The sequence below is a fragment of the Cygnus atratus genome, chromosome 2 (assembly GCF_013377495.2).
Source record: "Cygnus atratus isolate AKBS03 ecotype Queensland, Australia chromosome 2, CAtr_DNAZoo_HiC_assembly, whole genome shotgun sequence".
NCBI lineage: Eukaryota > Metazoa > Chordata > Aves > Anseriformes > Anatidae > Cygnus > Cygnus atratus.
Genome location: NC_066363.1, coordinates 66,046,352 through 66,060,105, shown reverse-complemented (window position 1 = coordinate 66,060,105; position 13,754 = coordinate 66,046,352). Strand labels below are relative to the sequence as shown.

Below are 13,754 nucleotides of genomic sequence, written 5' to 3'. Positions count from 1 at the left end.
AATCCAACACTGCATGAAAGAATGCCAGGAAAATTTCTTTATATCTAAAATAAATCTGAGAGGTGAATATATCTTCATACATATATACTGGCAGTACTTTGCTTACTTTGCCAAGCCACTGGCAAAGTCTACACCCTAACAGCCAGCAGTCTCAAACTGCCTCTTCCTCTGTGTGACAGATGTTACATTAAAGGTGTGTAAAACCACAAGCCAATGAGTTCAATGTCTTTAGTTCACACATACAGAAACGGAAATGTTTAACTTATCTTCTGGATGATCATTCTGCCATTTCACAGGAATAGGAACGTCAATGTAAGAGATCTGCAATTTGTTCCACGCATATGTGAGGTGCCCCGTCTCACCAGCAGCTCCCGTGCCACAGCCCCACATCATCATGAGAGGAGAGAAGAAACAGCACTGCTGCTCCTGCACACCAAGAACTTTTGGTGAAGATGTATATCGGAGATGGCCCAACACTGCTGATAGCCAATGATGGTGAAGGACACCATGTTTGCCTGGATGGTTTTCCTTGGAAGGGCCCTCTGTCCACCCTGCACCCACCACAGAAATAGTCAAGTTGAGATCATCTCACACTTCCTTCTCAAAACACCCATTCTGCAGGATGCTCTCAGAGACCAGCAATTCAGTAAAGCCCTGAACAAGATTGGATTCCCACCAACTCTGCAAGATATCTGCTGGGGACCCAACACGGCTTGTTGGGATGTGCCATGGAAGTCTGATGTGCTTTGCAGCTGATCTAATTGTTCAGATCATGGTTGTCAGTGTAATGTTGGTGTGAACAATTGTCTCACCCACAAAAAACAAAAGTGATAAATCTCTGAGCACAAGCACCTAGAAAATCTGCAAATATTTCACAGCTGCCTTTTGTTAGCCAGGGTGGGCAGTGTCACATTAGATGAAAGTATTGTGTGTGAGCCAAGCTGTAGGTATATGATAGTCTGCCTGACAGCCACGGCCTCCTGGGTATTATTACTCTTGTAATAACTGAAGACAGAACATTTCTCATAGCAGTGACTGGTAGTGTTGAAGTGTTATCTCCATTACTGATTTTCAGGTTTAACACATCCATCAGTGCTGGTGGCACAGAAGGTACCCAAGAATCATGCAATGTATAAAAAGAGGTGACAACCAACTACATGAATTTGGCTGCTCTGGCAGCTCTGTACATCTCGTCTCCTAAATGTAGATGGCAGGCTGCCCAACCACAAGAAACAAGCAGCTCCCAGAAGAACTGAGACTTCAGTGGAACTGTGAAGTGCACAGGTATCTCCCAATGCAGAAGAAAAGAGAAGTTCACAGGCAGGAGCTGGGAGTAAAGGTGACACCTCAGGTACTCACACTATATGTCTTGCTCAGGGGATGCATCTCATTGAGTCTGGGCAACACAGGAGCAGGTTTTCTGTGGTGTTTAAACTGAGGCAGGTGCTGGCTGTCCTGCAGGAACCTGTCCCAGTGTGGAAAACAAGCTGCTCAGAGACCCCAGGTCATGCAGACAGGGGGCCTTTGACTGTGAGTTCTCATTTCCTGCCTCAAGAGCCTGAAAAGGCTTTCTTAACTTGTAACCACAACTTTGGCAGCATCAGCAAAAATGTCTGTACATAACCCCCTGCTTGGGGCTCATGGGCAGAGTTTCCCAAATCTTTTGGAGTAGAGCTGCTGAAATGCTGCCGCTCATGCACGCTCTCTGGTGCACAGGTGGAGTGAGGCGGCGGGGAACAAAGGGGAGCGAGGGGGCAATGGAAATCAGTGCTTGGCTCGGAAAAGAGCTGCAGCAGAAATCTTGATCTCCAGGTGCTTGATCACCAGCAGCACGTGCTGGTGAGCACAGGGACAGGTAGAGGGAAAGGACACGGCCATGGCTGAGCAGCTACCAACAGGAATCTGTAGGGGCTGTGGTTTGTTCAGCATCAGCCTGTGTGGCCTCCTCGAGTCTCTGTCCATGCTCACTGTAAGGCAGACACATTTATTCTCCCCTTCCTCACAGCATCTACTTCCACATCAGTGCTGTGCTTCTCTGAACATCTCTTAACATCCTCAGATGTGGGCACTGGGGTATATCCTTCTCAGCTTCCCTGCTCACTGTGGGGTCACCTGAGTAACCAGCCCCCATGCCTGTGTGCAGTACCCATTTGAGATTTTCCTCCTCTCTACTTTCAAGGAATCCTAGAATCAGGATTTTTGAGTTTGGAAGGGTCCTCTGGAAGTCACCTGGTACAACCCCACTGCTCAAGCAAGGACACCTCATGTGGGTTGCCAAGGACCACACTGAGGAGGCTTTTGAAGATCTCCAAGGAGGAGACTCTATAACCTCTCTCAGCAGCCTGTGCCAGTGCTCAGTTATTCACTAGCCCTCTTCTATAATGGTATTCTTCTCCAAATCCTGTCCATAATACCAAATATTCAGCATTAGGGTGACAGGGGCAAGAGAGATGGGGCAGGGCTCTTTCTGGATCTCAGTAAGAAAGGTCAGACAACAAATGGCTTAATAAAAGAGCTGTTTTAATAAGGCAGAATAAAAAGAAGAATATAGGTAGCGAATAAATCTTACTTCCCTTTCAGTTTTGGGAATCCTGCATGTGTTCAGCATTAGATGGACACTAGATGGATTTTTCCATAACACACTGCACAGATCCCACCTGTCATCATTCAAGCTTTACGTGACTTGCTTGCAAGAAAACACCTCTATTCATCATTTCTATCAGCAAACAGAAAGGATTTTCTCACAGAAACTTCTTGCTGCACTTTTTGACAAAGGCAAGGCCACATGGTTGGTGTAATCACTGGTACCAAGTGGGAGCTGCCCACAGGTTCCTCTGTTACTATGAGCTGGGGCCGCCCTGGACAAGCCTGAGCCCACAAAGGGCCACTGCTGTCTGGGTCACTGGCTCCTTGGTGTGGAGTGGTCTCCTGGTCAGCAGCACTGCAGCCCTCATGGCATGGTGTGCACAGGGATCCAGACACATGTCATGGTCCACCTCCCTGGCCATGGCCAGACCAACTGCATCTGTGTCACCCCAGGGTGATGCTCATCAAAAAGCCACGCAGACCCACCACAGAGGAGAGATGTCGACTCCTCAGTCCCAGACCCAAGGGCTCTGGCAGGAGGTGGTTTTGCAGGCACGCTGGCACTGGAGATGATCTTGCTGGGGGTCTCCGTTCCCACTTGCCTCAAAGCAGTACCTAGCTCTGCAGGGACACTCCTGTCCTGCAGCAGGATCAGCAGCTTCACCTTCCAGTTCCTGTCTAACACTGGAAATTCTGAAACCGGGGAAATCTGGGGCCATGACAGCACTGTGGTGCAAGGTCCTGGGGCAGGAAGGCCCATGGGTGCTGGCAGAGCCATCCTGTAGCTTAAACCAGCGGGGCCCGGGTACCCCCAGCTGCAGACACTCCTGAGCAGGGACCAGTCCAGACCTAGACCATGCTGGTAATTTCTGCTTCTGACCTTTGTAATGAGGAAGGATAAATGTCTCCCACCAGTGGCTGGAAAGCCACCAGGCAGAGTGGTCTTGCATCTCTGCAGGGAAGTGACATGAAGGAACAAAGCTCCCTCTGCTGGGTTTTTCTTCACAGGCAAGGCACAGAAATCATCACCGCAGAGATGTGTGTGACCAGTGGTGCTGGTTCACCTCCTTGTTCATCATGAAGCTTATTTAAGGGAGCAAAACTCTTCCAGCTCCACAGCAAGCCAGGGACTGGGAGACTGTGGTTACTGCCAGGGTTTCAGTCTGGAAAAGCTCTTTCTTGGGATGTGACCCATTTGGCCACTACAACTGCAGTCTCTGGTTTGCGTCAGGAAGCAACACAGATGTCCTTTGTGGCTACACCCATGGACAGGGAGGAAGAGAAGCCAGACACACCACCCTCAGCTCCACACAAAAGCTCCACACAAAAACATTTCAAATACATCGTTTGGGTTTGTCAGCCTTATCAGAGTGGTTAAGCTCTAAGCGATCAGTTAAACATATTGTTTATGTTGTTATTGTATTGTACTGTGTTGTATTGTTGTTGTATTGTTATGTATTGTATATTTATTGTGTCTTCAAAGCGAAAGCCAAGCCAGGTGCAAACTGCTGTGGTGAAAGTATGAACTAATTCCTAAGAACAAGACATCCCTGTAACTGCCCTGATGATACAAGCTCAGCACAACAGAAAGACACCAAAGGAAATCACCCAAAGGATCTTTTCAAAACAATGCATATCTCCAAGCCATCCTCCTTATGTATCTGTTGATTAATTATGCATGATACGTGTGATCCCATAACAAATTCAGGATGCCATAGGTTAGTAGCTGAACATAGTTTTCTTTCACTCCAGTCTGGTACTCCCCCAAAAAGAGCACAATAGGGCAATGTGGAGAAGAGGTTCTCTCTGAATTATTTACTATGTAAATTTTGTCCAGCACTAGTCTTCCTGCCCCTGACCACATTTCCAGCCTGAAACTTTGCACCATATCACTTACAACCCCATGCTAAAGAAACATTTCTCATCCGTTCAACACCTCCATTGCTTTTCTGCTTCTTTTCCCCAGGCCACCCACCCATCAATGCTCCAGTGCAGCAGGAAGGGCTGCACTTTGTCGCCAGGCCTTTTGCAGTGGCATGCAGGGGAGAAAAGGAGCCAGGATGTGTCAAGAGGAAGCCAGGAATTCATAGTGTGATAAATTAGCGGGTGTTTGTTCATTGTCTCTAAAAGGAATGCAGAGAATATACTGAGAAGATAAGGTTTCACAATTTATGGCCTTGTTAAGGGGGAGGATTAAGAAAGTAGATAGTGGGGAAGGGGGTGCTGGGCAAACATCCTTGATGAAATAAAGACTCTGTGATCGCAAGGCATCGCTTCACTACCCCCTTTCCTGAGCACGAGCATAACGCATGAACACTGAGAGAGGAGCGACGACCCCCCCCAACAACGGACTGCGCAGCCTCAAGAGATTCAACAGGAACTTGGATGCTATAAAACAGCGATGCGAAAAAAGGAAAGTTGCGTGCTGTGGCAGAGCGGAGACTCCCTGGCCGCCCAGCGCTGTTTTGCTTGTGCCTGCTTACTTAATTAATAAAATATTTTTGATAGACCAGAAAATTGCGTGGTCTCACTTATGACAATAGGATTGGGGAAGTGGAGCTGGAGAGGTCTGGCAACTGAAGAGGAGCATGAAAGTTGAGCTTGGTACCACCTGCAAGCCACCTGGGGGCATCTCCTGAGCCTTTGAGGGTCTTTGGATGATTCAGGAAAGCTGGAAGCTGTTTGGAGCCTCCACAGGGTAGACTATGGGCTGCACGTTGGCACAGGACTCCCAGGTTCATCTGAAAGACATTCAGAGCTGCACAGCCCGAACCACCCTGGGGCACACCACCGCAATCAGCTGGCGATACGCAGGGGCTGCAGGCTGAAAGCCAACAGCCTTTGGCCACGTCTCCTCCTGCTTTGTGGAAAAGGAACAGCTGGTTCTGCAGCCACCTTCAGCTTCTCAACTTCTTGAAAGCCTTTGGCTCCCAAGAGCTGAGGCTCATGTTGGTGTCCCGCTGCTTGGGTGCTCCAGTGGTGGGGGATTATGGTGTCTTCAGGTGCCACCAGAACAGGATGTCCAGCGGGAGGGAGTGGGGGGGAGGGGGGGAGAAATGAAAGCAACGCTTCGTAATCGCTCAATTTTCCAGTGCCCGTGCCTTGCAGAGGCCACTGGGCCGAATATTTTGCTGCAGGGGAGGTTTAGGTTGGAAATGGGGAGAAATTTCTTAGGAAGAGTAGTCAGGCATTGGAACAGGTTGCCCACGGAGGTGGTGGCGTCACTGTCCCTGGGGGTGTTCAAGGAAAGGTTGGATGTGGTGCTTAGGGACACGGTTCAGTGGGTGATATTGGTGTAGGGGGATAACAATTCTGTGAGTCTTTGATTGCTGCAGCACGTTGGCTGGGTACCAGAAAGCCAGGAAATGGGGCCAAAACCAGATCCCAGCCACCGACTTAAACACATGCCCCGTGCTTTTCACATTTCCGCGTTTTTGCACGAAGGCCGGCCGCAAAGCGCGCACCCACTCATGCAGGTCACATGTCACGACAAGAGCGCACCCAGGCAGGCACATCACGTGTCACGACAAGCGCACCCCCGCAGCACGGCGCCCCCTCCGCCCGGCACGCCAGAGGTTAACGGCCGCGCAGCCGCAGTAGCCGGGCCGCGCGCCCCCCGCCTTGGCTGGGATTGGCCCGCGGCGGGGGTGCGCCTGGTGCGTCACTCTTGCCCGTCGCGCTCACTGGTTGCGGAGTGGCCCTGGAATGCCGGGGCGAGAGGCAGAGGTAATGACGCGCGTCCGGCCCAGCTCGGTCCGGTGCGTTGGGTTCGCTCGCGAAGCTAAGGAGGGGCCCCGCGCGGCTCCCCGTGGATGGGAGTCTGGCGGGGACTTCGCGTCGCGACATGGCCCCTGCTGCAATTCGATCTTGACAGGAAGTTAACCGGCCGCCTCCCCTCCTCCTCCAGATGCATCCCGTCCTGAAGGCCTTCGTCTGCGGCTCCATCAGCGGGACCTGCTCCACGCTTCTCTTTCAGCCCCTCGACCTGCTGAAGACCCGCCTGCAGATCCTGCAGCCCCCCGCGGGCGGGTAAGGGGCCCGGGGGGGCGGGGGGCCGGGAGGTGGGGGCCGTGCCCCAGCCCGGCCGGGGCTTGGTGCTCGGGGGTGCCCTTCAGGGACTGAGGGTCCTTCTGGGATAGGATGGGGTCTGGAAGGAGTGACCAAGAAGTCTGTAGGTCTGAGGTGCTGGAGTAATGCTTGGAGATAAAAGTAAGGTGGTGCGGCATGCGTCTGCTGGAGGGCAGAAGTAGGTCCTCGCTGCAGTTCCTGTCTTGTCTTCCTTTCAGGTCCGGCCGTGTTGGGATGGTAACGCTGCTTTTTAGGGTGGTTCGTACTGAGAGTCTTCTGGGGCTCTGGAAAGGTGTCTCGCCAGTAAGTGGCTGTTTTAACCCTCATCTCAAAAATACATACATAAATAGACCTACCATTTATTAATAACCAAGGACTGGATTTAAGTGGCTAGCTCTTGTACAGTTTAAGTGAAATCATGTGATAGGTAGATAGTTAAATCTCATTTTAAGGAGTTAATGGTTAATGTTGTGAGTTCCACTGGTTTGGTCCTAGCAGCCATTGTTGATTTGCAAGGCTGAGCAGCTGAATGTTTGAATAACTTTGCAAACATGGTGTGGTGAGTGCACTAACCTCATTTTGCTTTGGAATACCTTGTTCCTAGAAAATTGCAGATGAGGAGTGTGTTAAATCCTGGCATCAGTTGAATCTCTTACCTCTCAGTGGCATTAATTGCTTTTCTTTGTCTTCTTTTCTTAGCTTTAGTGATCTTGTAGTGATTTTTTTTTCATAAAGCTTCCTATCACATTTAATAGCTCCTGAAATGTTCTGTAGTACATTTTGTCTTGTGTGCTTTTTCTGTCTTACTTTGCTACTGTTTCTTTGCAGTCTTTTGCAAGATGCATTCCTGGGGTTGGGATTTACTTCAGCACTTTGTACACAATGAAGCAAAATCTTCTAGTGGACCGTTCACCCACAGCCCTGGAGTCTGTCTTTCTGGGTGCCACTGCACGTGCAATATCAGGGATTTGCATGTTGCCAGTAACTATAGTGAAGACCCGGTATGAGGTTAGTATGACTTTAATTAATTCCTTGTTAATAATATCACACCCCTTCCTCATGATGACAAAGAAATTCTTGTATCTGGAGAAGGTTGCTGGTTACCTTCTTGAAAGGCTCTTTTAAAGGCAGAGGCGGGTGGAATGAAGTTTTTGCCTTGGGCTATCCTCTCTACTGCCATCTTAGGTATTACATGAAGCACGTAGCATTGTTGGTTTGAACATGGTTACCTCAGGCTGAGAGCAGAGCTCCTTAGCCTGTTCCTAGCATGTGAATGACAGAATTTTATTTGCCTCTGCAGAGTGGAAGGTTTGGCTATAGGAGTGTATACGGAGCTCTGAAGAATATTTATCAGACAGAAGGGGCTCGTGGCATGTTCAGTGGGCTCACCGCAACGCTGCTGCGGGATGCACCATTCTCTGGGATTTACCTGATGTTCTACACACACACCAAAAAACTCACACCTCAGGGTAAGGCTGAACTTTGGAGGCTGTAACAGAAGATAATACCTTTCTTGCATCTTGCCCTACGATTCCCTGCTCTGCCTATTGCACTCAACCTCAGCAGCTAAATTAGTCTCTTGTAGGACTTCAGGTGAGATGTTTGCCTTTTACTTAAAGAGAACTGTAGACTTATAGCTCAGGTCAGTGTAGAAATGGAAATTGACCCCAAATTAATTGATTGTGAAGACTGATGCTTAATATAAGTAAATGATGCATAAGTTAGGTTAGTGAAGAACTGAGAGGATGTGTTCAGCAGTGTTTTATCCTGTTGGTTGTCTTGTATACTGATTAGTTCCCACTAAACTGGGGTTTCTCTGGTGTTAGAACTGGCTGGGACAAGACTTACACATCTTTTCCTTATCTGAGCTCCAATTAAATTCAGTTCCTCAGCAGTGAGCTCTTTGTGCAGTGTTATCTTTAACTTGTTGCTACTTTTCCTTCCAAGGTCTTCTCTGCCCTGCGTGGATTTTGTCTTCTCTTGGACTCTGCCATTGATACCATCATTCAGTAGCTTTTCAGTTTGTCATGCAACGTAGCTTGTTTTGTATCTGAGTGATTTGCCTTTGCTCTGCTGCAGACCAGCTGGATCCAGTGCTCATGCCCTTGATGAATTTTGGCTGTGGGATCTTTGCGGGAATCTTGGCTTCACTGGCAACACAGCCTGCTGATGTCATCAAAACACACATGCAGCTGTCCCCTGAAAAGTACTGCAGGACGAGCCAGGCCATTGCCTTCATCTACAAGGTGAGATGAATCCCTTGTAGCTAGTGCAATTGCAGCCTCGCTTCTCACTTACTTGCCCGAAGCACAGCCATGCTAAGAAAGTTGTTGCCTTTTAAAGTAGGCGAACAAATGTGACTGCTCATTGAGTTCTTACAATCAGGCTAATTAGCATGAGCATTTTCAGAAGATGAGATAGAACATGCTGCAGGAGACTGAGGCTGAATTTTGTGTCACTGGCTTATGGGCTGCTCAGGAAAATAACTGGAGAAGTAATGTTTTTGATGGCTTGAAAGCAGTCAAAGGCTTCAGTCCGTTATTCCTTGGTTTTCCTTGTAATTAGTGAGGCCATTACTGCTATCAGATTTTTTTTTTGCTCTTCTTGGACAGATTACAAGGCTGTGAACTTGCTCCCTGATTATTCTTGCCATTTCCCAGTCCATTATCTTTTTTTTTCACAAAATTACAGAAAATGGGGAATTGGAGAGCAAGCTTAGAGCACAAAGGTGGGCGTATTGCAGCAAGCATCTCTCCACAGAAACTTGCTTCATGTTTCCAACTACTGAATGATTTCACTTAAGTTCTGTCTTTCATACCTTGATTCTTACACTGGTAGTGATGGAAAGCACTTGGATTATTTCATTTTAGCTCTGTATGTAAGCTTGGTGGAGCTGTGCTTGCAGCTGCTGTCACCTCTGGCTTATCAGTGCAGGCACATCTGTAGTTACCACACTGAGACAAAGGGTTTCTTTAGTATGTGGCATGAAATGGCAATTTCATATATAAGCCAGTGAAAAAACAATTCTTTTCCCTTAAAAGAGAAATAAAATATTAAAAGACACTAAAAGAGAAATAAATATTCAGGTCTGTATCCAAGGAATGGGATGGAGATGTACTCAAAATCCACCTTCCCCTTCCTGCCCTCAGAAGGCAGCTTTACTCTGTTTCCATATTGAACTCTAATCCTAAACAGGAATATGATTTTTTTTTTTTGTACGTGGTTCCTTTCCTTGTATCAGATTTTTTTTTCTTCTTCAGTACTTATAAACTTCAGTTTTAAGTCTTAAATGATTTTTGTAAATATGAATGGCCTCTAAACTAGGACAAGTCACTTTCCTCAAGTGGCTTGAAATTGTTACTCCCTCATCTTCTCTCTTTAAGGCTTGAGTGTGGCTTTCCCTATTGTTTGTCATCCTAACACACCCTTCCCCTTCCTTCTTCATCAGTAGCCCTGCAAGTGCACAGTGTTATGGGTTCTTCCTAAAGGTTGAATGCAATTTAAGCCTGGATCTTTCAGAGGCTGATCTGGATCAGAGCTGAAATACATCCTGGGCTGTTCCATGTAATAAATGATGAGAAGTTAAAACACTGGAGGCAGATGGTAATGGATTGATGTTTATCTCCTGTTGCAGGACTTTGGGCTGGTCGGCTTTTTCCGAGGTGGAGTGCCCCGTGCCCTCAGGCGTACTTTGATGGCAGCAATGGCATGGACTGTATATGAACAGATGATGGAAAAAATGGGCTTGAAATCTTGACTGACTTGCACTAAAACTGACCAGGTTCACTCCTTTTCCTGCTTGCTGTGATCAGCTGGCACTGGGAAGTTCCCAGTTGCACAGAGGAATAAGCCTTACTCAGTTGGGAGGAAGAAAGTCCTTCTGAGACAGAGGATTAGGCCTTTTGGCAAGTAGGGGAAGGAAGAGTTGAATCTTTGCATCATTTGATCAATGCATTCCAGAAGGACTGTACTTGCAGACTTCCTTGGGAAATGGCAGGGTTTCCGCAGCCTGGTGTCTGTGCTGAGAGAAGGCTATTTTAAAGATTGCTCTGTGCTCACCACCTTAATGCAACGAGAAATTGCTGAACAGAAGTGTTTGAGGAGAAAACAGCAAGGACAATGCTGATTGCAGAACCTGCCAGCCTGTTCCTTGCTGGTCTGGCCAGTAAGGCCACTGTGATCCACCATCTGCTGTAGATCCTCCTTCCTCGTATGCTTTGTTCTCACAGGGGAACACTGCAGACCCAGTCAGGAGACTGGATTTGTCTCTTGAGGTTTACAATGCAGGAGTGGGTGGAAGAGAATGAAGTGCTGAAGGAAAGCTCTGTCATCATTTTTGTACTGTGCTTGATAGCAGAGAAGGTAACTCAAGCCTCCTAGCTGTGTCATATGCCACTGTGTAACCGAGTATCTTAACACTTCAAATGTGCTTCTACGGCTACAGCAGCATTTGCACTAGAATTAAGAAGCATAAGACGCTTCAAAGCAGAAGTAGAGAGCGTGCTAGTTGCTACCAAAATTCTACTCATTCCCTGAAAAACACTTTTCCTGATGATGTGATTACATCAGGAATACTCAATTTTTTTTATCCAGTTGTACTAGAGCTTTGCTTCCTATTATTTGTTTGATCCCTGATCTACATTCTGCGTGAGCTGGTCCTTAGATGTAGCTTTTAGGATCACGGCTTCTAGTGCATAAATGTATAATGGAAGCAGATACAGATACTGACACTTCAGATTTCTCTCAGAAGCCGTTACTGATTGCATGTGGAATATCTTTAGTTTAGGAGAGAAAAGGCTGTTCTTTTCTGCAAGCTTTCTCCAAAGTTTGAGGTGTCTGAGTGTTTGGTAGGGAACTTTAATTCTATTTATGTTCCACACAAACTCTGGGTGGGTTCTGAGATGATTGTTTTCTCTTAGCAGGTTCATCTATTCATGTTTCAGTATTCCTGAGTTTAAGCTTGGAGATCAAATACACTTTTTTTCATCAACTGTGCCTCTTTCCTCATTCCTACTCCAGACCTAATAGCATGTGCTTTCCAATCTTGGGTACAGCCTGCTCCCATCTTCACTTGTACCTCTGTGGGCTGGCTGAATTGGGACTCTTGCAGCTTTGCTGGTGTTGTCACAAAGCTAGGCATGGAAGTATGTGTCCTGTTCTGTAGTGTACCTTGCAGAAAACATAGCATTGGTTTTTATTAAATATCTATTGGTATTAAAATTCACTTTAAAAACAGAGTAGGTGTCTCTAAATATGAAGATGTGGCACACTTTAGCTGTATGAACTGGTTTGACCTATCGTTCTTAATACTTAAAATGCAACTTGCATAATCAGCGCCTGCTCTGGCAGTCTCCTGACCACAAGAACAGAAGGGATGTGGGTTGTAAAAGATGTTCTTCAACAGATTCCAGCTGCAAGAAGCTTTGATGATTGACGTGAAAGTGAAGGCGTAGAAAAGTTTAAGGGACAAGCTGGCAGATTGTCAGGTGAGTGGCTGGATCACTTGCCAAATCCTGAATAAGAGCAGTTCCCCTTTTTGCAGCCCCTCTTACCCTCTTACTTGAACTTACAAATGCACGTGGAACAGTGGTAACTGCACATGTTGCTGTTTGTTACCCTGAGTACTGCTGACAGAGCTGGAGAACCAAGTCTAGATTACTGACCTGGCAGAGTCTTCTATTCTGCTATGCATGGGGTCAAAGCCTGAATTTATTTGGGGTTTCTCAATCTGGTGAGTGAGGTAGATGTGTTGTTCACCTTGGGTTGTGGCAGTCAAGGGCTGCACATGGTGTTGCCTGCAAGATGCTTCACAAATATTTTAGTTGCTGATTAAGCAATTGCAAAGTAGTATGCAGCTTGTGCAGATAGAAGCTTAATGAGGCATGTGGGCAAAGAGTGCCAGGTGATAAATCTTGTATTAAGTAATGTCCTCATCAGAAATATGAAATGCAGGACTGCTTTGGTGGCTTTTCATGCCCTCTATTCCTGCCTGGTCACGTAACAAAGGAGGAACTAGAGAATCTACTCAGACCTGCTGGTGTCTTAAAGTCTACTGCCCTAAAGCAGTATTAGCTTTTTCTTTTGGAAGGCTCTTCTATTCCCTTCACTTCATAGAGAATGAGGAGGCTCTTAGTTGTTGCAGTAGAGTGAAAAGGTGTATGTCTTTCAGTTGTGAACTAGTTGGGGCTCTTTGGACTTTTACAAATAGAGAATCTAAACTGCACTGGGCTTCATCAGCCCTTAGTGCTGCAAATCCAAAGACTTCTCTCACACAAGCTGGGAATAGTGAGTTTTGTGGTACAGGTTTGTTTGGTTTTATTTCTTTTGTCACTTCCCTTACATATAGGGGAAGGGAAAGCTTGAAGTTCTTTCTACTTCACAATCTGAAAGCTGTATCAGGCAGATACAAGACTTTCTCAGCTCACTTTATCATCTTTCACCCTTTTCCTTTTTCAAAAAAAAAGACATTGTTTCTAAACTGATGAGTTGAAGTTACTTTTCAATAGTTATGGTGAGTGTTTAGCTATGTTTCTGGTGAGGTTGTATGCTTCTAATAAACAACAAATGGTCACTATACAACCTAAACACAAAAACCAGAGACAGTCCCAGAGGCAGGTACTGAATCACCTACCTCCATCACCCCAACAATTCAGCACTAACAATCCCATTAGATAATCATTTACAAAATCTAAGCTAAGATGGCTTTGGAGAAGGTGGTGTGATGAAGTGTGAGCCTTTTTCTATTATGGCAGGATCACAGTCAGATCCCTCTCTGGGTGACCTCAGTTGCTGGCAATGCACTCTTAGTGAGTGTGCATTGGTTCTGTTTGCCCCTGCAACTGTGGTATAAGAATGCAACTGGCTAACACGTTGAGGCAGTCAGTATTTAACTGACTTGTAAAGACACAAGAGAAATAGCCTGGTTATTTATTTGTTTCATGTTATTGCTGTTCTGCCTGTGGTGGTCATATTTTTTTTTTCTCTTGCACTGTTTAAAACAGAACTGGAGCTTTTGAACATTTTATAGGTTTGAGTGTTTTGAGTGTATGTCTACATAAAATGTTTGTGATAAAGTCTATATTTCTATTAAAAGCTGTGGT

General features: G+C 46.5%; 1 protein-coding gene across 3 annotated transcripts; it reads left to right on the top strand.

Annotated features, from left to right (window-relative positions):
* The first annotated feature begins 6,085 nt into the window (after positions 1–6,085).
* SLC25A38 (solute carrier family 25 member 38) lies at positions 6,086–11,887 on the top strand. 3 transcript variants are annotated; one of them, XM_050708573.1, is made up of 7 exons: positions 6,086–6,312; positions 6,494–6,615; positions 6,873–6,957; positions 7,483–7,662; positions 7,955–8,123; positions 8,734–8,900; positions 10,289–11,887. In XM_050708573.1, the coding sequence occupies exons 1-7, from the start codon at positions 6,292–6,294 to the stop codon at positions 10,409–10,411; spliced, it is 867 nt and encodes a 288-aa protein (XP_050564530.1). In that variant the 5' UTR covers positions 6,086–6,291; the 3' UTR covers positions 10,412–11,887. The 3 variants fall into 3 exon arrangements, with proteins under 3 accessions (XP_050564530.1, XP_035424770.1, XP_050564531.1); XM_035568877.2 differs by having other exon boundaries at positions 6,240–6,312; positions 6,461–6,615; XM_050708574.1 differs by having other exon boundaries at positions 6,284–6,344.
* The last annotated feature ends 1,867 nt before the right edge of the window (positions 11,888–13,754 follow it).